This window comes from Tachysurus vachellii, chromosome 15 (assembly GCF_030014155.1).
Source record: "Tachysurus vachellii isolate PV-2020 chromosome 15, HZAU_Pvac_v1, whole genome shotgun sequence".
NCBI lineage: Eukaryota > Metazoa > Chordata > Actinopteri > Siluriformes > Bagridae > Tachysurus > Tachysurus vachellii.
The window spans coordinates 9,203,109-9,225,702 of record NC_083474.1 but is presented as its reverse complement, the minus strand read 5'-3'; the positions used below and the strand labels follow the sequence as shown (position 1 = coordinate 9,225,702).

General features: G+C 39.7%; 1 protein-coding gene across 5 annotated transcripts in view; it reads left to right on the top strand.

Moving 5' to 3' along the window:
* sgsm2 (small G protein signaling modulator 2) overlaps positions 1 to 22,594 on the top strand; it is a 51,995-nt gene that overhangs the window by 21,889 nt on the left and 7,512 nt on the right. Inside the window, exons 3-17 of one of the 5 annotated variants that reach the window (XM_060888563.1) lie at positions 6,360 to 6,528; positions 10,091 to 10,255; positions 10,356 to 10,423; positions 10,610 to 10,758; positions 11,494 to 11,628; positions 12,291 to 12,415; positions 12,519 to 12,586; positions 13,584 to 13,747; positions 13,957 to 14,086; positions 15,264 to 15,398; positions 20,559 to 20,715; positions 20,818 to 20,882; positions 20,968 to 21,119; positions 21,217 to 21,345; positions 21,457 to 21,639. In XM_060888563.1, the coding sequence (XP_060744546.1) occupies positions 6,360 to 6,528; positions 10,091 to 10,255; positions 10,356 to 10,423; positions 10,610 to 10,758; positions 11,494 to 11,628; positions 12,291 to 12,415; positions 12,519 to 12,586; positions 13,584 to 13,747; positions 13,957 to 14,086; positions 15,264 to 15,398; positions 20,559 to 20,715; positions 20,818 to 20,882; positions 20,968 to 21,119; positions 21,217 to 21,345; positions 21,457 to 21,639 (1,994 nt within the window). Of the gene's footprint in view, positions 1 to 6,359; positions 6,529 to 10,087; positions 10,256 to 10,355; positions 10,424 to 10,609; positions 10,759 to 11,493; positions 11,629 to 12,290; positions 12,416 to 12,518; positions 12,587 to 13,583; positions 13,748 to 13,956; positions 14,087 to 15,263; positions 15,399 to 20,558; positions 20,716 to 20,817; positions 20,883 to 20,967; positions 21,120 to 21,216; positions 21,346 to 21,456; positions 21,640 to 22,594 lie in introns of all 5 variants that reach the window. The other 4 variants (XM_060888564.1, XM_060888562.1, XM_060888566.1 and 1 more) reach the window with 4 other exon arrangements.

Sequence of the window (22,594 nt, the reverse complement as noted above, 5' to 3'; positions counted from 1 at the left end):
CTATTAGGGGCAATATATATTGTGTATTTTTGCTTTTATCTTGCCTATTAGGGGCAATATATATTGTGTATTTTTGTTTTTACCTAGCTTAGTAGGGTCAATGTATTTATAGAAAAGTTCACGCAAATGTTAATCACACAAATGTTCAAATGTTTAAATCTTCAAAGTAAATAGTTATATCAAAACCATTTCTGCTCTCTGAGATGCTCCAAGTGCTTATTTATAAGCCTCTAAAAAATGAAGGTGTTACATTTATACCGATGCCTGTTAAGTCGATTTATCCGAATGCCAGTGTACTAGTATAAAGGGTTAAGTAAGGTTAGTTTTTTCGAGTTACTAGTTTTCTAGTTCTGTGGCAGCAAACAAAAAATTGTGAAATGAAGTGACTTGGTTAGTTCACATTAGCTGGCTTTAACATCTCCACTGGAAAGTAATCAACACTGCATAAATAATGTGGGTGTCATTGAAGCTTATATCACCAACCATTCTTTAGTACAATTGGAGCTGAGCATAAGGCTTCTGTATCAGGCTTCTGACACAATTCCTAGGCTCTCAATCTCTGCTTGATTGTTTTTTAACATTTCTTCACCCCTTTTACCCAAACCTTCCACCTCGTGCTCTTGCTTTTCTTCTCTCCTGTTTTTCCTCTCTTTCCCTCCCACACAGCGTACAGCTGCCTGGTGCTTCTGTTACGCAGTTCATTACTGTCAATTACAGTGAGTCACATCTCCAGCTTGGCAGCACATTCACAGGTGGCTCCTCCCAACAAAGGCACAGATGTCACACAGACACACACTCACTCGACTCCCAGCTCTTCCATGAGTGATTACGAGTACCGATTATAGTCATGGATCACTAGATCATCACTAGACATCTGTTTCTTACAGTAAATGGTTATCTCATGTCAGGTTATAAATCATATGCACTTACATAGAATACATATTTAAAGAATAATACATATTATAATGAATGAATTACAATGGTGTGAAAAATTGTTGGCCCCCTTCCTGATTTTTAATCTTTTGCACGTTGTTCACTCTTTATTGTTTCAGATCATCAAATAAATTTAAATATTAGTCACATAAACACAAGTAAACACAACATGCAGTTTTTAAATGAAGGTTTTTATTATTAATTTATAACAAAATCCAAACCCACATGACACCTTTGTGTGAAAAAAAGTGTTTGCACCGCCTGTTAAAACCTAACTTAAACCTACTGTGGTTTATCACACCGGAGTTCAATTACTCTAGCCACATCCAGGCCTGATTACTTCCACACATGTTCACAATCAAGAAATCACTTAAATAAGACCTGACTGACAAAGTAAAGTAGACCAAAAGATCCTTAAAAGCTACAAATCATGCCGAGATCCAAAGAAATTCAGGAACAAATGAGAAAGAAAGTAATTGAGATCTATCAGTTTGGAAAAGGTTATAAAGCCATTTCTAAAGCTTTGGGACTCCAGCGAACCACAGTGAGAGCCATTATCCACAAATGGCGAAAACATGGAACAGTGGTGAACCTTGCCAGGAGTGGCCAACCGACCAAAATTACCCCAAGAGTGCAGCGACAAGCCACGACTCATCCAAGATGTCACAAGACCCCACAACAACATCCAAAGAACTGCAGGCCTCACTTGCCTCAGTTAAGGTCAGTTTTCCTGACTCCACCATATGAAAGAGTTCTAAGACGAAAACCGCTGCTGAGCAAAAAAACATAAAAGCTTGTCTCAGTTTTGCCAGAAACATCTTGATGATCCCCAAGACTTTTGGGAAAATACTCTGTGGACTGACGAGACAAAAGTTGGAAGGTGTGTGTCCCATTACTGTACATCTGGCGTAAAAGTAACACTGCATTTCAGAAAAAGATCATCATAAAAACAGTAAAATATGGTGGTGGCAGTGTGATGGTCTGGGGCTGTTTTGCTGCTTGAGGACCTGGAAGACTTGCTGTGATAAATGGAACCATGAATTCTGCTGTCTACCAAAAGATTCTGAAGGACAATGGTAGGACAAAGGCAGTTCATGCTCGAAAACCCTCCATGTGTCTGAATTGCAACAATTCTGCAAAGATGAGTGAATCAAAGTTCCTCTACAGCGCTGTAACAGACTCATTGCAAGTTATCGCAAACTCTTGATTGCAGTTCTTGCTGCTAATGGTGTCTCAACCAGTTATTAGGTTTCGGGGGCAAACACTTTGTCACACAGAGCCATGTAGGTTTGGATTTTGTTTTCCCTTAATAATAGAAACCAACGATGTTATGTTCCGTATTTTTTTATTTGTTTGAACAAATATTAACTGACTTAAAATTCCCAACGTAAGTTGGTATCAGACACACAATAATACTGCGTAGGACCAAGCCTTTGTTTGCAGAGGGGCCTCAGTTCATCCTGGCATGGATTTTATAAGATATTGGATTAAAACATGATTGCATGACATAATTCCTGCAGGTTTCTCACCTGTGCATTCATGCTGCAAATTACCTTTTCAGATCCAGTGAATGGGGAAGCCACTAAAGAACACTGAACTTATTTCATGTTTATGGAACCAATTTGAGATTTTGTAATTTGCTCTTTATCATGCTGGATTTAATTAGCCATTATTAGATGGGCAACTTGTCAGCAACAATACAGGTAAGCTCTGGCATTCAAACGATGCTTGATTGGTATTAAGTAGCATGTGCCAAGAAAACATTTCCCACACCATTACACCACCCCCACCAGGGTGGACTGGAGACACAAGGCAGATTGGGTCCATGGATTCATGCTCTTGAGGCTGTTCTGTGTATAGAGTTCCGACACCTGACCTTCACACTCATATACTGCCATTCCTTTAATTGTATAGCATGAATTTCAATTAAATTAAATTTTATTAGTATATTGCTGGGGGGCACGGTGGCTTAGGGGTTAGCACGTTCGCCTCACACTTCCAGGGTTGGGGCTTTGATTCCCGCCTCTGCCTTGTGTGTGTGGAGTTTGCATGTTCTCCCCGTGCCTCAGGGGTTTCCTCCGGGTACTCCGGTTTCCGTCTGAGATAGGCACAGGCTCCCCGTGACCCGAGAATAGTTCGTATAAGTGGTAGAAGATGAATGAATGAATGAATGAATGAATAGCATATTGCTTTTAACAATTGACATTGTCGCAAAGCAGCTTTATAGTAATATACAAATTTTGAACCTATATGATACAATTTTAAATTAAATTTTATCCCAATTAAGAAAGCCAGAGGCAAAATGGCAAGGAAAAATTCCCTGAGATGTTATTAGGAAGAAAGCTTGAGAGGAATCAGATTTTAATGCGAACCCCAGCTTTGTATGCAGTTGTAATAAGATTTCACTTCACTTGACGTAGGGGGCTCAAACATGTTCCAGCATAACAATGCCCCTCTCTTTTTGTATACTTTTCTTCATTACAAAAATGACAGAGTCTATTATCCAGGCAGCTTCAGATGTGAGACTGGTTGGTTTGCAGGGTACATTTCAAGTGTATTTGTCTTTAAGAACTGTAAAGACTATAGCGTTCAGTTTTTCACTTTGGCAGCTAGAGTTAGTCTGGAGAAACACTTAAGATGGTTATAAGAGGACAGAGCTACAGGATAGTATGTAATGCCTTTCATTGTTGAAACTCCTCCAGAAAATAATTCTCATTCAAAACATATGAATTAAGTTAGCTGGGGACATTACAAAAGAGTCAAGATTGAACCATGAACCCCAGAGCCGTAATTTGGCAATGCTTATTTTTGTAAGTGAATCCACTTGTTTCAAATTTAGCAAAACTTGTGTATAGCAAAATAAATTATGTAACACACAGAAACACACTTATGCATCACCACCAAGGGCATGCTTGGAAAGAAGAGTGTCTATTTAATCTCTCTGCATGCTCAGTTCACTCTTTCCTGTCAGCCATTGCTATCTGTGCCTCTGCCTTAATTAGATCTTCTAATGAGCTCAGAGGAGATTGAACTACGGAGACGTCAAGTCCAGACAGCTTCTCTCTCCCTCCCATCCTTGCTCAGCCTGGCTGTTCTCTACATTTCAAGAAATTGAAGGCTCTTTCAGCTATTAGTGTGCCATTAGGACCCCTTTTGTCATTTCCTAAGCGGAGCTGTGAAACTTCGGCTCTGGGATTTGTCGGGCCTAATATGGTCGATCAGCTTCAGCTCATTAAAACCCATGTGAAGTTCGAGATGCATTTAACAGTACTAATTCCCTCTGATTGAGTGGAGAGTATTCAGTTGTATCTCCATAAAGCCACTAGTGCAACGTGGGACTTGACTGTCTAGCATTTATTTAAACTTACAGACGGAATATTTTAAAAGCTCTAGTTATTTCATTTTATCCTTTACAGCCTACTATTGGCTTTGATGCACTAACCTCAGGAGAGCATGATTTTGTGCATGCATATGTGCATATTTTGCATATATGTATAAACATAAGTGTTCAAATGCACCCCAGAAAGCCAACCACCAAGCATGTAAACACAGAAATGAATGTGTTTCAATATACACCTTGCATATCTCACCCAATGTCCTGTTAGGTATGCCTCATCCCTGAATTATTATTACCTACAGTGCTTGTTTTTTTAACATGCTTTTTAAAAAAGTGCTTAGCACTTAGATGATTCATCTGCACAATGGTTAGGGCTGACTGCTTGTTTATCAGAAAAAGCAGTGAGGAGAGAGTGATTTCTGAGTGATTTTCCTTGTGAAGCCTTCTGAACTGAACTGTACAGTATATTGTGACACAGAGAAGAAACACATTTTGTAGATGGATCAAATGTCATGAGAAACAAGAAGCATTACAGGGATCATTTGGCTTCACACAGGCCTGTTTCTGGGGTAACGTCACTCTACTGGCCTCCAAATGCATGCAGCAGATCTACAATACAGGCAAGACAGATGACTATCTAAAAGCTCTTGGATTTCTAATGACCTTTAATCCTCAGATCCCACAACTGCACATTTGGTGACTCATCGTCTCTTTGCAAGGATCAAGCAGTGGGAACTGTAATGTGCAAATATGCTAGTTCTTGTAAAAAAAAAAAAAAAAAAAAAAAAAAAAAAAAAAAAGCCTCAATACATACATACATATGATGTCACATGCACCAGTATGTGACGTGAAGCCTAGTGTACATTGTTATTTTAATGAACAGATGGCACAAAATGATCAGTGATTAACAATGGAAATCAGAGCAAAGCACATGTTCCATATGAAAGTGGAGATACTACAGAATCATCCTACAATACAAATAACAGATAAAACCTCTAATGGCATTTAATAGAGATGGCGAGGATGGCCGGCCTTAGCGTGCAGAGCATTATCAGTGAGCGTGGTCATTAAAGCGAATGCAAGGTTCTCATTGTAACAAGGACTTAATTGCTAGCAGCACATGGTAGCAACCAACATAAACAGAGATAAATACAATGTTCCGTGATGCCACTGATTGCTTAATACTAATAGGTTTGAGCAGGAAAATGGTATTTAGTTGGAAATTACTGTGGAAATTCTGAGACTTTTTTCCCTTGTGTGATGTGGATCAGTTACCAGATTTTATTCCTGTAGTTTACTGTGAAAAGTAAAATCTGTTAAAAATAAGAGGCAGAACATCTTAAAGAGACAGCTTTAGTGCTGCATGGCTAGCAATAAAAGCGCTATTTGCATCATAAAACCGATTATGCAGTCGGCCTTGATTGCTCCAAGATATCAACAACATCCGTCATGTTGGAAGACAACAACCTGACTTTCCCCCACTGTCTCCCACAACAGATGCAAATTTCACAAGTGGCCTTTGAGACAAATTAAACATCATTAATATTACTGTCACTGGTTTGTTACCGGGAATCTAACAAGATTACTTGTTGTCCTATTAAAAAGTGTGGCTACTCTGGATTAGCATGGTTATTGGTTATTGAGGACTGTTAGAGCCTGAGCTGGGATAATTTACTCATTTTAGTAGAGACCCTGCAGGGCCAAGCAGCAGCTATAACACTACATGTTGTTTGTCCTGTTTCCCCTACTAAAATATTTACCATAGCTTCAGCATCAGCCTCTAAGTTGCAGATAGTAATTGTCTTTTGTGCTTTGTATAATTTCTCTCTGTCTGGGGCAGCTGTCTGAAAAGCCGCCTGGCATCACACCATGTTTTGAGGGAAACAATGATGTATTTTGCAAAAAAAAAAAAAAAATTCCCTTTCTACTTATGTACATTGAAATCAGTAAGCATTAAAATGACCTGAGAAAACTTGTAGATTATTGCAAATGTAACCACTGCACTGCACCTCAATCCATGTAATGCTGTATCTTTGCCTTTCTTCCCTTCCTCCGTCCCAATTCCTCCTTTCTTCTCTTTCACTCTCAGGTGCTATTGAGGCTTGTCTGGGCCACATGCTGAAGCGGAGAGCTGCAGGCTTTCTCCGCAGCGATAAGATCGCTGCCCTCTTCACCAAGATCGGGAAGGTGTACGCCATTGCTGAAGAGGTTTGCCGTAAGGTCCAGGAGCAGCTACAGCAGCAGGCTGACATCACCAGGTCTGAGCTTTCACCTTGTTCACATTAATTTAACTATTTTTTTTTTTTTTTTTTTTTTTTTTACCAGAGGCCAAAATAAATTGAATTTGTGCCTGTTTTTAATGCCCATGCCCAGCATTGAATTTCTTTGTGAAGTCACACTCCACAGTGGTGCTTAATGGTCCATAAGAAAATAAGCAATGAGGAATTTAAGAATTTGTAGGTTCTGTTTTTTTTTTTACTAGGGGCGTACACACCTTATTTACTAGGGTGCCTATATATATATACACAAACAGTCGTATGCAAAGGTTTAGGAACTTTTCTACCGTTCACGCTATGAGAAACCATTTGATCTGATGTCACTTGCTTATCTCTGGGTTGAAAAAACTGTTCCAAGTTTATTTATGGCATCTGACAGACACCTATATTCAGAGCGACTTACATTTATCTTATTTATTCACCTGAGCAGTTGAGGGTTATGAGCATTGACCAGGGGCCCAGCAATGGCAGCTTGGCAGATCCGAGATTTAAACTTACAACCTTCTGATCAGAAGTCCAACACCTTAACTGAGTAGGAATTCTGAGTTGAGCTGCCGTTTTCTTAGTTTTTTCCTAGAAGATATGAAATTACGAACTGAATAAGCCCTTCTGTGGAATCAGTCTCATGTGTATAATAAGTGTATCTGCCAGACTTGGGTCATTACAGTCATTCTATATAGCCATACTCGTTACATCCAGCTGTTGCAACATGATATTAATCAATGTTAATGGCTGAAAATCTATGCAAGAAATTAGAAAAAAAACCACAGAGCTGTTTGGTGGCTCCCTAAACAGCCATTGCAGCTTTCTGCTGGAAGTGAGAGATGGTTTGTTTGGATGAACCAGTGCTTCACTTGGCTTCTTATTTGTCCATTAATTCTCCATTAGCAAACCCATATGGCACGAGGAGCACAGAGGGCTTCTGCAGAAAAGGGGGAAATCTCTAGGTGATTGTAAAGGAGTGGCACACACAGCCTTTGCCTTTATGTATAATCGTGTAAAAGAGTTTCAGCTTGCACTCAGCGACGCTTGCACACACAGACTTATTGCAGTGCAACTCGTACTCCTTTCCACTCCACTGAGGCCCCATTTGCTCAGTTACTCCAATTGCCATGGCAACATTACAGCATCATGATCGGTAGAACAAAGGACAAACTTGCTCATTATAGGATATCTGTGAGACAATGATTAAGGCTCTGGTTCCAAGCAGAAGAAAAGGTTATTACTAAGTACATCACAGAGTCAAATAGATTTGTGATGGCAAGAAGGTTATTGCACTTGTGGCATGCTTGAGCGTCATTGTTTTCTGAATTTGCTTGTCATCTTTCTCTTAGAGTGGCACTAGGAGCTCTGAAATCTAATTAGGCCACATCAGCCGATAGGAGCTGCTCAGCGGAGCCCCGTCCCACAGCACAGACCAAATCTAATTTGCTTGATCCATTCTGGGTTTAAATTATGTTAGATGGATGTTACTGAGAGATAAAAGAGAGGTGGACTGTTGGCTGTTACACGGCAGTGGGAATGCATGTCCCTTTGCTTTACCAAGTGTTTCTCACGTCACAAAGGTGACAAGTTCCGGGTGATATAAGGTGCCTACAGGTGAACCATACCATCATGTATAACCATCACAGAGGTGTTTTTAGCTCTGTTACCTCTGATAACATTACACGGAATTGTAGTGGTTCAAATTTTAGATGCACCCTTGAAGAAAGAAACATTTTTAAAAAAGATTTTTGTTTTTTGTAACTTTTTGTGATAATATTGCCACTAGTAGACTAGGTAAAAATTGAAATACTTAAAAACGACAATTTTTTTTATGAGCAGTTAATCACCACCGTGGAGTTTGACATGACAAAGAAATTCAACAATGAACATACAGTAGACACAACAAACCAGGCACAATAAACAGACCTAAATCATAATAAACAATTGATGACCTTACCGTTGACCATTTTGTAATGACTCGTTAGCCTGACTTCTTTGATACGAGCCCACGTTAGTCATTGATGTATGGTGGACTGATCCCAAACAATTGATGTTGCTGTCATCCACATATCGATATGGAGAAGGAGCCCATTTGAATACCGTCCGTATTAACCGGTCTGTGTAATGACATCATTTTTTCTAGTCAGGGAAGGTCTTATTGCTCTCTGTGCAGAATCTGACTGTAAATCGCAATCGTATATGCATATCTTGAGCAGCCATTTCAGGCACTGGGATTTATTTGCTTAAAATGGCCTGTAGGCTTGCACCCGGCTGGACTGGCATCTGGTCTGGGATCGATTCTAATGATGGTTTGTGGGGGATGAGGGAGATGCAGTGGTGCAAGAAGTAGGATCATTCATCTTTGGGCTTGCCTTAGCTGAAAAGATCAATAGAATATTGGCTTAGGTCACTGTCGAGTTTAATCATGTTGGTACCCAAAATGCTCATTGGAAGTCTGTCTTTATAATTTCCTGCTTGGTGTAGTGGCTAGAAACCTTCTTAGTCCCTTCAGAGTCTATCGTGATTCCTCTAACAGTGCCATCAAGACGTTCTTGTTTTTTTTTGTGTCAGTAAAGGTCATGCTGTCTCCATGGCCTGACGGCTTTATTCCTAAAAGTGCTGGTAGCCTTACAAATCAGACTCAGCACTGTGGTGTCTTTCCTGAAGCATCACTTTTTTCTGTAATAGTTCAAAATTAAGTGCACGACATTTAGGTACAAGTGTACTATCTAGCCGTCCAAGACTTGATATTGCTGACTTTTTATCCAAGAAAGCAGTGATCTGCGATGAGCCTCTCAACACAAGCTGCCACAATCCATTTATATGTATTTTATCATCTCTGGGTGAATGGCTTTGCAGGTATAAGTGGCTGTGAATAAGCGTGTCGTGACTGCTGCTAGCCCTTCTTGTCTGCAGTCGACAAGCTGAACACTGTTTCTCCCCTGTGGATACAGCGTGTGAAAAAAGTACAAAAGATTGCATGAAAAGATAAATAACCCACCTTCAGGCTTTGGGATACTGGAGATAATGTCATTCTGGCGGGTCCTGTGTGGCTTTACGTCTGTAAATGTGTGTGCGCACTTTCAGAAAATCTGATTAAGGTGAAATTCTATCTATCTATCTATCTATCTATCTATCTATCTATCTATCTATCTATCTATCTATCTATCTATCTATCTATCTATTTATATATCGATAGGGTTTTGTGATCAAGCAAATTTAGGAACTTGCCAATTTTCAAAATGACCACGGATTGGGACTAAGACATGTAATATGGCGTGACACATTCAGCCAAAGCTTCTTTGATTTATGTGCAAACATGCGTACAGCTGTCATGGAAAGTCATTATGTTTTTATCACTACTAGAAGTTTAAAAAAGAACCTTGTGCTTGCAATTTTGCCATCAAGTTTTTTTGTGAAGACCCGGAGGTACTGAATAATACAAATGACAGGCTGACATAGTATGTATGTACTATGTATGTATACATAGTACATTGTATGTACAAGTAGTATGAATAACTAAGAGTTTTGTTTTCTGGCTTTATCTTGCTTTCAGAAGAACCCAGAGCACAAGTGGACAGGAGCCTCTGCGCAGGCAGGGTTCATCTTCAGGCCGAGTTCCTCAGCCTCTTTCAGCTCAGGCCATCAAGCACATCTGGGTCCGCACTGCCCTTTTTGATAAAGTCCTAGACAAAATAGTGCAGTATATTGTAGATAACTCAAGGTAGGATGAAGCTTACACTAACATGTATACTCCATTAATGCGCATGTCTGCATTTGAATAAAGTTAAATGAATCACCTTGTGCTGTCTGTGTGTTTGCAGTAAGTATTATGAGAAAGAATCCCTGATGCATGACTCTGTATTCGGCCCAATCTTGGCAGCGCTTCTGGGTGAGCTTCTGGGTTTAAATTCTCAACAACACACTATGAACTCATTTTTATAGTGGCACTGTAGACTGGTATATATATATATATATATATATATATATATATATATATATATATATATATATATATATATATATATATATTTATATATAACTGTATATCTCCACCTTTATTTAATCTTGACCCTAGTTGGGCCTTGTGCTCTGGAATACACAAAGCTGAAGACTTCAGATCACTTCTGGACAGATCCTTCAGCCAATGAGCTGGTTCAGAGGCACAGGATCCATGGAGCACATCGAGTCCAGGAGGCATCACCCAGCCGCAGACCTGCTCTGGGGGTGAGAAAGTGTGGGCGAGTGGGGGGTGGGGTGATAGGGGGAGTGATGGCGAGTGTGGATGCATGGAAGAGCAAATAGTCATAACATAACACATAACACATAACACATAACACAAACACTAACACATAACACAATACTGGATCTATTTGATCATGATAAAAGTTGCCGAATAAGATACTATAAAGTATATAGATAATAGAAGGTCAGTACGGTCAGTAATGTTCAGAGAAGTGAACTCAATATGGTTGCTTCAGCAGTATAAACTGGAGGAAAAAACAACTAATTACAATAAAAAGGCTTCTCTACATACTTGCCAATTATGTGGACCATCAATTCAGAAACTCCCCCTGCTTTCACTAGCATCTACTAACAACTAGGTTCTGTTGCTTTCGAGTGAACACCGAGCTAATTAACACCTTATTAGCTCTCCTGCCCTCTGACATAAAGGAAAGAAGAAGAAGCCTTTATTTGTCACATATACATTACTGCAGAGTGAAAATCTTTCTTCGCATAACCCAACAATGGAAGTTGGGGCCTGAGTGCAGGGTCAGCCATGATATGATGCCCCTGGTGCAGTGAAAGCTAGAGGCCTTGCTCAAGCGCCCAACAGTGGCATATTGATCCATCGAATTGGATGTGTGTTTCACAGTCCCCCTCAAGGCCTGGAATCCTTTTGCTATACAATTTATGTCCAATTATTTTTTCTTTTCATCTCTCCTCTCTACCTGACATCAGATCCGTAAGCGACAGTCCAGCGGGAGCATGTCCGAGGATAAGTTTGCGGCCTCTGCAAGGGAATACGTGGAGTCTCTTCATCAGAACTCTCGCGTACATCTGCTTTATGGAAAGAACAATGTGCTTGTTCAGCCGGTGAGGAACTCACACTCACACACTGACATTTTGTGTTTAAACTAAGGAAAGATTAATCATGTCATTCAGTACTTTAGAGAAGTTAATCCAGGTGCAAAAATCTTTGATTGCAGTGCTTATCACTCTGGTATAGTCAGGAATTGTTGTAAGCCTATGATAAAGTGTACAAACAATCAAATTATGTTACATTGAAAATGAAGGTGCTGTATCAGAAAACTTGTGAGAGAATTTAAACCTCTTGAGTAAGCAGATTTTCCAATTTAAAGCTACATAGATCAGGATCAAGGTACAGTAGATGAAGGTATTATCAGCATCTGCATAATATGGCAGTTATACACACATGGAGACTTTGTGGTTAGTATGTTTGCCTCACAACTCTGAGGATGAGGGTTTGATTCCTGCCTTCACCCTGTGTCCGTGGAACTTGATTTGGGGTTTCATCCTGGTACTCTGGTTTCCTCCTCTAAATGATATATGGGATGGACTCCAGGTTCCTTACAATCCCCTGTAGAATAAGTGGTACAAAAAAATAAATAAATGGATAGATAACTGTATGTTAGTAAATGCAAGGTCTTGTATCGTTTTTTTCTACTATTTCATATTACATGCACCATCTCATATGTGAGTGTTCAAAGTAACACAGGTCTATTTGTTGAGTTTAGAAGAAGGACATGGAGGTGTTGAGGGGTTACCTGTCTTTACATCAGTCTGCTGACACCCTCACACTGAAATGGACACCCAACCAGTTAATCAACGGCACTCTGGGAGACTGCGACCTGGAGAAGAGGTAGCACATCACACTCACACACACTCTCTTTCACTGATCGAGCAGTATAACCGTGCAGTCACATAAATTGATACTGACACACATACTGATCCTTCGTTTACAGTATTTATTGGGACTATGCGCTGACCGTACCCTTAAGACAGATTGTCTGCATCCACTGTCACCAACGGCGTAAGTCTTTCTCTTTTCATTCTTTGATCCTGGAATCACTCAGTCAACCTTAAACCTGGCTTAATTGTGCCTAAAGCAGGATGTTTATCCATTCTGTTATGCAACATCATGTATATTACATAGTAAAATTGTTGTAACTCTAAGGGCTTAATGTACTAGGAAGCACATTTCTTTAAAATATTTACTACAGAGAATTCTAATTTCTGACAAATTAACGTGAAAGCTGTCATGCAGACCAGGAAGCGCAGCACAGTAGTAAACCCGGGGCTACCAGTAGGAGGTGGTGGGAGTTCACTGTAAAGTTCAGCTTTCTAGCTTCATAGAGGTGATCTACCTCAAACCCTTGATAGGGAAACCCTTTGTTGTATGGCTCTCTATTAAGGGATTTACAGAAGAGGAAAACAAAGTCATTTAGTCATCATTTTCCTAAGAAAGTATTTGAAAACACTGCAAATTAGATTAAATATATTTCTGTTTCGGGGGGCACGGTGGCTTAGTGGTTAGGACGTTCGCCTCACACCTCTAGGGTTGGGGGTTCGATTCCCACCTCTGCCTTGTGTGTTTGGAGTTTGCATGTTCTCCCCGTGCCTCGGGGGTTTCCTCCGGGTAGTCCGGTTTCCTCCCCTGGTCCAAAGACATGCATGGTAGGTTGATTGGCATCTCTGGAAAATTGTCCATAGTGTGTGATTGCGTGAGTGAATGAGAGTGTGTGTGTGCCCTGCGATGGGTTGGCACTCCGTCCAGGGTGTATCCTGCCTTGATGCCCGATGACGCCTGAGAAAGGCACAGGCTCCCCGTGACCCGAGGTAGTTCGGATAAGCGGTAGAAAATGAATGAATGAATGAATATTTCTGTTTCAGTCTTACTTTTGTTCATTTTGTTCATTCTACTTACTTTCTTACTTACAGAACTTTTTTTTCTGTATAGTTTTTATCTATGCTTCCTTCAAGCAGTAAAGCTTCTCTGAATTTATTTGACATCCGGTGTCTTCTCTTAGCCGATTGTGGTGGAACTCTGGTGTTGGTGAGTCAGGATGGGATCCAGCGGCCACCTCTTCACTTCCCTCCCGGAGGCCACCTGCTGGCCTTCTTGTCTTGCCTGGAGACTGGGCTATTACCCCGGGGGCAACTGGAGCCCCCACTCTGGTCCCAGAAGGGCAAGGTGAGTGTTTCATTACATTCTGCTTTATTAACTGCACTAGGATGCAGTATGTGAAGTCTGAGAAACAATCCCATAGATAAAAGTGTTACTGCTTAAAAATAACTAATAATAAATAAATAAATAAAACTAAATAAATCAAAAGCTTAAAGAGTGGGATGTTTTTTAATTTTAGCCATTTTAATATGTTCTCTTGGCTGTGTGTCTGGTAGGGTAAAGTCTTCCCCAAGCTGCGTAAAAGAAACAGCACCGCTCGGTTGGTAGATCAGGACAGTGATGATGAACCGGTTGCTGCAGACTACGTGTTCCGCATCGTTTACCCAGGACACCGTTACGACTCCAGTGAGTTATCTCTGATATTGCTTTCTTTTTTGTCTCAGCCATTTATCTGTTCCTCCACCCATCTATCCACCTATACCTGGAAAGCCACTGCCACAGATTTTGGGGCCTTAGTGTTGATTTATTTTATGCTCTTATTCCCTGGATATATGACAGCTGCTGTGGAGGCTGCTGACACAGATCTAAGTTCAGATAATCCCATCAGGAGTCAGAAATAATCATGCTAGGGTGTTAATGTGTGTTTAGTAATGTACTGAAGTCCTGGACTTTTAGGACATGGCTTAATTTTAAACTATATCTATGACATAAGACTTCACTTGGATTGAATTGTGAGACTAAGGACAGGTGTACTCAGCCTTTAGTCCTCCATACAATCTACTTACTACCACATAAGTATTTTCATTGAATAAGAACATAATTTACTAACAAATTGATCACTGAATGTCCATTTTCTGGTTCTTATTGAGCTTTCTGATGGCTCTCTGATTGCCCAATTCCACTATTTCCAAATATCCTTTATACATTAATATGCGTCTCGCACTGAGAGCATTTAGTAGGCCTTTTGAGATGCAGTTAGATTAATGTGTTAGATTAAGTGCGAGTGCATCTCTGCCTGTTACGTACCTCAGACTGCAGACTTTGTTTGGACTGAATCTAATTTTGTGTGCACTGATATGTAAAATAGGGTATGTGATTTGTCGGAATTAATTAAGAAAATAAACAACACGTACATATACAAACCACATGACTCAGTTAACGGCAGTTTCACAGAATCCCACTGATTAGCTAGACAGAATCATCAGCAGTGGTAACACCATGTATTTTTTTAGATCCTGAACATAAAAGATATAAATATAAAGGAATATAGATATATAAGATGAAAACATAGCTACACAGGGTGAAAAATAGAGGATGACAGTATAGATATGGAAGATGACTTGGAAACACCGACAGGCACTGAACACCCACAATGCACTTTAATGTTTGAAAGAAATTGAGACCACCGAGTCAGACACAGGGTTAGATTTGTTAGAGCTGATGACTTCATACTCAACTTGGACTTGAGGGTAAGTGATGAGTAAATCTGGTGTGTGTGTATGTATGTATTGTGTATGTGCACACATGTGGTGTGGTTTTAGTGTGGAGGGTGCTAAACTGTGTTTTCTTATTGCCCGAGCAGTCACTATAAACTACCACCACACCACGGGCAGTCGTGCGCCCTCTCTGGACGACGATGAGGAGGAGGAAGATAGACTTCACGCAATGATCTCAATGATCTGCTCGCGGAACCTCACAGACCCTAATGTCATGAAAGGTTTTTATCACAAGTGCCACCCCCCACCCCACTCACTCTTTCCCACTCTCTCCATCACTCGCTTTTAGCATGCCATCTTACCTTGCTTCTGGATGCTTGCCTGACCCCCCCAAAAAAAGTCCTAGTCCAACAGTGCAGGTATTATCATATCAGTCAGAACAGTTGGATTTGCTCCAGTCTGTCTAACTTCATCACTTGGACATGTGTGTTATTGGCCAAGCCTGTGTGCATGGTAACCATGGTAACAAGAACACAGAGAACAAAAGCTAGGTCAAATGATGAGGCCTGGGTTTCTCCAAAGCAGTCCACTACAGAGCAAAGAGGGAGGGAGAATGTTGCAAATGCAGTTGCTTTCTGCACACAGCATAATGTAGTCATCATCCCTTTTTTTGAATGATTCACACGTTGTCATATTTTAGCCCCTTTTGCCATTTTGTCATTTGGTAAAACAACAGAATGAATGTTATTATTCTGATGAACCTTGTATCCATGCAAGTCTTGGTGGCCAGCTTTGTGTCCGTGTATATGTGTGCGTGTGTGTGCGAGAAAGAGAGAGAGAGAGAGAGAGAGAGAGAGAGAGAGAGAGTGTATTAGTGTATGAGTGTGTGGGAGGGAGAGACAAATCAGTGCCACGTTTTCCCCCTCTAATACCCCCACCCCCTTTGCTGCCGTCACTTTTTCCCTTGCACTCCTCTGTTGCTGGGGGTTACTGTACCTGACCTAAACTGTCTCGCTGGCATTAGAACTGTCACCCCATGGCCACAGAAAACACATTACTACTACTACAAAATAAGCATATTGGTGATTATATTGCTGTATTATTTAATATATTGATCATTATATGCTTTATAATACATTTCAACTAAACTGGTAAAACTGTGATATTCAGGATAAAGGATCATTTATATTTGACATTAGAAATGATGTTTAAAATATGTAAAAATATCTATATTCTTTTTGTAAAGCTGCTTATTTACATAATTCTGGTTGCCAGACCAATATTGTCATACCAAGTAACAAATGGTACATTGTGCAGCTCTAGTACACTTCAGTGCTGCTTTTTGCATCACACCCACACACAAGAATACGGAAGCACTGTGCTGTCTTACAAGAAATAAGATCCTCATCGGCATATCGTTATTACAAGGATCTCAATACTACAAAATAAAAAATCATGTTACATCTAGAAAAGCATCTTGTTATTACATTGTATTTAAAACAAATTTATTTGCAGTATAGAGTAATGGATTCTGACAAATGGGGCAGTTGACAGAATTATTGCAGAAGGTTGTGAGTTTAAATGCCAGGATCACGAGGGGAAACTGCTGAGCCTGTGAGCAAGGCCCCTAACCTTCAATTAGTCAGTTATATAAATGTGATAAATATAAGTTACTCTTTATACTGTATGTGGGTCTGCCAAATGCTTTAAAGTAAATGAGTCAAAATTTACTTCATGATAGGTTTCAATGACAAGATGTTAATTTAAGTATACATACAGTATATCTAGGTATAGTCCTTACTAGATTAGATTAGATTACATGGTACATGTACAGAGCCAATGAAATGGAGTTAGCATCTATCCAGAAGTGCATAGATAGCTTTTTTACAAGTGGCAGTGTAATAAATAAGGGTATGAGGTTATACAGAAGGTGTAGTAATATGTACATGTAACTGAATAAGGTTATATATAGTGTGGTTTTTATATAAGTATGATACAGTATGAAGTGGTATGACAGGTATAGCTGTACAAAAGGAATGTCATTATGAATATATACATCTATATGTGTATACACAGAATAAACAGTATAAATATGGATGGACATACAGAAGTGTAATGATAGTTTTTGGGGGTGCAAAAATGCATGATTTTAAAGTGGTGCCAAATAGTGCAAAACACAGAAGAAAAGTGACAGTGCAGTGGTGATCGCACTGTACACACATTATCAAGGATTCTCAAATTCTAGCATTTATGTGTTAATACTTTCATTTCTCACTGATTATAATTGCTTGGGCCATATACAGATTCGTAAATACTTAGTCGTTTAACAAAGTTAGTATTAGTTTAGCTTTCTACTATAGTGTATTGAAATTGAAATGAACTAATTAAAATGTGCACAGTGTAGATTTTTATCATTAATTTGAGGGTGAGATCAGAAACACAGAAAACACCCAGAAGATTACAGACAACAACTGTGGTGGATGCCAGAAGAATCCTGTCCCTAGTAGGAGGTAGGCGTATCATAGTGTACAGAGCGATGTTATCTGCTTATATTCAGCAAAACGCCTCAAAACCCATCGGACGTTGCTTTACAGTGCAGATGGACTATGACCTGATGTATACTTGGAAAATAACCCAGCCAAACCATGTAAGGCAAAGTAAAGGAGTTTCCTGCGAAGGGAAAGTCACTCACCTGAACGGAATCCAGTTGTGCAAAGGCAAAACTTCAAGCACCAGCCGGACTTGAAGACCTGATCTGGATGTAAATATCTCCACATTAAAGTTGAAAGTCTGCACTTTGAGCAAATGGTCATGAAATTTCATTTCAGCTCCAATATATCGTGTTCGACAGCTAAAATAACATCGTGTCCAAATATTTCGGGACCTGACTGTAACATTATTGCCTGTGTTGAAGAAAATTCATGCTTCTCTGCTCAATTCCACAAAGATCCAAAGTTTATAATAAAATCCTGTCTGTTTTGCTTAACACCACACCTAAACTATGGACATTTAACATGCTCAAAATGATAAATATGAAGCTTCCCATGTTGTTTAAGTTAATCAGCAAGAAATAAAACAGTCTGCACATTCTGCATCTGTATAAACACTGAAATTAGGGAATCCTTTGTATATAAGTGTATACATTAATGACAGCCTCAGGGTGGTTTTAACCGAGCATAAAGTAAAAAATTTGACTTATTCTCTCAGCTGAACTCTTTGTCAAATCCAATCTATCATTTTGTAACCATGTTGTAAAAATAAGTATACATTTATATGCTGTTTATTATTATCTCATAATAATGAGACGCTTTTCTCCCAATAATGCAGTGTTTCTGATGGTGGTGCTGATGGGGATTTCTTTTATTTCTTACTCGGTAGCAATGCGATTTTATTCATTACACACACGTAAAAGTTCACCAAGTGGTTGCAGAGTATATATTAGGGAATGGATGTGGGTTCAGTAGGAAGAGCAGGTCAGACTGATTTTCCTCCTAATTAGGGCAAGTCTTTCTCTCTTGTTCCCTCTTCTCTGCACTGTTGGGCAGGCAGCAATGCTCCCAATTATTTGCTCTGTTTTCCTTTGGCATTCCTTTTGGTTGACTTGACTTTGAAGAATCACCTGTTTTTTGGGTTCCACTTTTTCATTTGATTTCACTGCAACATGTTTGATGACTCTGCATGGGAAAACTGCACCTCTCCTACTAATATCTTTTAATTTATTTATGATTTAACCAGTATGTGCACCTCTGCTGCTTTGTCCAATCTATGTCTTCCCTTTCTATGACTTTTCTGTTTTGCTAAGTTTGATATCATTGAGTTAATGTTAATGTTTATTTCCCTCCCTCCTGTTTTCAGCCAGTTTTCTGCAATGCTGTTCACTATAATTCTTCACAAACTGCGGTCACCTTTCATTACAACAGTCTGGTCCTGTGGGGTTCTAGCGTGGTAGATACGTGAATCGTTCCGTGAACAAATGACCTATTTGACCATAATGTTGGCACATTTTAAACTCTCATAGCCCACACAAGAGACCCACCAGCAGTGAAATTCAGACATTCTGTCCTTCTGTTGTTTTTTTTTTGTTTGTTTGTTTGTTTGTTTTTTTTGGCCCACCAGGAAGCTTATAGTGTTATCAGGTCACCAGCTCGGGCCTGAAGAATTAAGGTGAAGAGCATTTGCTCAGTGTGTACTGTTGAACTTTTTCGGTTTAGTTATCTCAAGTACATTTTACATTTAATGACATGAATTTTTTTCTCTCTTTAGTTGCCCCTTTTTTGGTTTGTTCTTGTCCTCTTCTCTACTCTGTTATTTGGTTTCATGCATCCAGCATGGTGGGAGCAGTGGCTGTATGTCCTATCTTCCTCTCGTAGCTCTCTGAATGCCTGGCTCTGTCCGTGCAGTGGCACGCTGTGATTGGCAGGTCTTCTGGCATGGCCACCCCCCTTGCATCGTTCATGCCTTATTATCTTTTGGTTTCTGTTCCTTCACAGATGCATGCTACCTCAGGAATCCTTTTACCTCCATGTGTCTGTATTTAAGGATCTCATGGATCTGATATAGATGAGTCTCTAACTTAATTGCTATGATTTTTGAGCTGACAGGCCTGTTACTATTTTATATGTATGTATGTATGTACTGTATGTATGTATGTATGTATGTATGTATGTATGTATGTATGTATGTATGTATGTGTGTATGTATGTATGTATGCATGTATGTGTGTGTATGTATGTATGTATGTGTGTATGTATGTATGTATGTATGTATGTATGTGTGTATGTATGTATGTATGTATGTATGTATGTGTGTATGTATGTATGTATGTATGTGTGTATGTATGTATGTGTGTATGTATGTATGTATGTATGTATGTATGTGTGTATGTATGTATGTATGTATGTATGTATGTATGTATGTGTGTATGTATGTATGTATGTATGTATGTGTGTATGTATGTATGTGTGTATGTATGTATGTATGTATGTATGTGTGTATGTATGTATGTATGTATGTATGTGTGTATGTATGTATGTATGTATGTATGTATGTATGTGTGTATGTATGTATGTATGTATGTATGTGTGTATGTATGTATGTATGTATGTATGTATGTATGTATGTATGTATGTATAAAATAATGTAATTTGTAACAGAACATATTGCTATCTTGTATGGGCAGGTGAGAGCCTGTTCTTTTAGTGCAACATTACTGCCATCATTATTCTTTTATTTTCTGAATTAATCCAGAGTTTAATTCAAATGTGCTCAGGCCATCAGCAGTTCTTTTCAGATCTTGTAAAAAAAGACAATCTTGATGTATAAAGAAACACAAAGGAGCAAAATTGTACTGAAGGTTACTAGGGCAGGATTCACATAGCTTATTCATTCATCTTTTTCTCTCTTTTTCTCTCTCTCTGTCTCCCCTCCCTATCTTTTGTTAGACCATGGGGACATGGATATGCAGGGCTTCGGAGGCAGCCCATCGTCATGGCAGCAAGCCGAGAATGCCAGTCATGCGTCTTCATGCTTGTCCTGCTCTGTTGGGGGCAGGAGCTTGTCTATAGAGCTTCCTGGAGCGTGCACCTGTATACATGAACGGTGAGAATGCATCAGTTTATTTTTAATACACTGCCTTTTTGTCGCTAACCTCCCACATCCTCCGGATGCTGATCTCCTCTGCTCTTTCCGTTCTGCACCCAGAATCCCCCTCAAGATGCTTTGTCATAACATGAAGAGGCAGATTGTCTCCAGAGCCTTCTATGGCTGTAAGTTCTCAGCATTATAAATAAAAGCATGATGTTACAATTTAGCCATTCATCCATGCTAAAAAAAAGCACATGATTACTTTAGGGCTTGCCTACTGTCGACATCTGTCCACGGTGAGAACACATCTGTCAGCACTGGTCAACCACAACATTGTCCCACCAGACAAACCTTGTGAAGCATCTGGAGGCCTCAGCAAAGACGTCTGGAGCAAATACCAAAAAGACTGTAAGGTTGGTGTGAGTAAGACCCATTGGTGAGCTGCATGGTTTTTAACTGAAGTCATAAGTTGTCTTTTTTCCTTCTCTTACCATGATTTAAAAAAATTTTTCTCAGAACTACAAGGAGCTGGAGTTGCTCCGGTTGGTTTATTATGGTGGTGTGCAGCATGAGATCAGGAAAGAGGTGTGGCCATTTTTGTTGGGCCATTATAAGTTCGGCATGGGGAAAAAAGACATGATGCAGGTAAAACAAATCCCTCAGTTTCTGGGTAAAAAACAAAAAGTTGATGAGAAACTAGTGAACTGGGTCTTCAAGCTGTTTTACTAGCAGGTCTGACTGTGTTGCTGTCTGCAGATTGACGAGAAGATCGCAGCACGCTACAAACAGGTGATGAGAGAGTGGAAAGCCTGCGAAGTGATTGTAAAGCAACGGGAGAAGGAGATGCAGTCAGCCATATTTGCCAAACTCTCATCGGGTAGCAGCATTGACAGCCACGTCATGAAACTCATCCACAGAGACTCGACTCTCAGCAACGAGGTAAGAGTCTCCTTTCTACTATAAAGCAGAGCTTCAGCTAAGGATCTGTCAGACTGTGTTGTGTTTTTAAAGTCTGTTACTTACATATTAATAAATTTGATTCAAGGAACCCTGCATAGGTTTCTTTGGATTTCTTTGGACCTTTTTCCACTATAACCAATTTAAAATTACTTTTGCTTTGTGACATGGTGCATTATCATGAAAGTAGCCATTAGAAGATAGTAAATTGTGGTCATGAATGGATTCACATGGTTATCAACATCATGCATATACAGTAGTTTGTGGCATTCATGTGAATGATTGGTAATAATGTGAACCAACAAAACACTCTCCACTCCATTACACCACCATCAACCAACTTGGACTGTTGACACAAGGCAGGTTGTGTTCATGGATTCATGTTCTTAGTGCCAAATTCAGACCATATCATCTGTGTGCCTGAACACATTGTGTTTTTACAGTCTTAATCTGTCCAGTGTTTGGTGAGCCAGTGCCCACTCCAGCCTCAGCTTTCTGTTCTTGGCTGACTGAAGTGGAACCCGATGTGGTCGTCTCTTTAGACGCTTTTCTGCTCACCACAGTTGCATAGAGCGGTTATCTCAGTTACTGTAGTCTTTCTGTCAGGCCTTATTGTCTGCAGAAATGTTTTTTCTTTATAGGACTACTCTGGTTACAAGACTGTTGTGTGTACATTTTCAGGAAATCAGCAGTAATAGAAATACTCAAACCAGTCCATCTGCCATCAGCATTCATGCCACATTCACAATCACTGAGATCACATTATTCCCCATTCTTATGGTTGATGTGAACATTACCCAAAGCCCCTGGACTGTATCTACATGACTGTATGCATTGCACTGCCACCATACGATTGGCTGATTAGATAATTGCACGAATGTGTAAGTATACAGGCGTTCCTAACAGTTCCTCAGTGAGTCTATATATTAATTTCTGC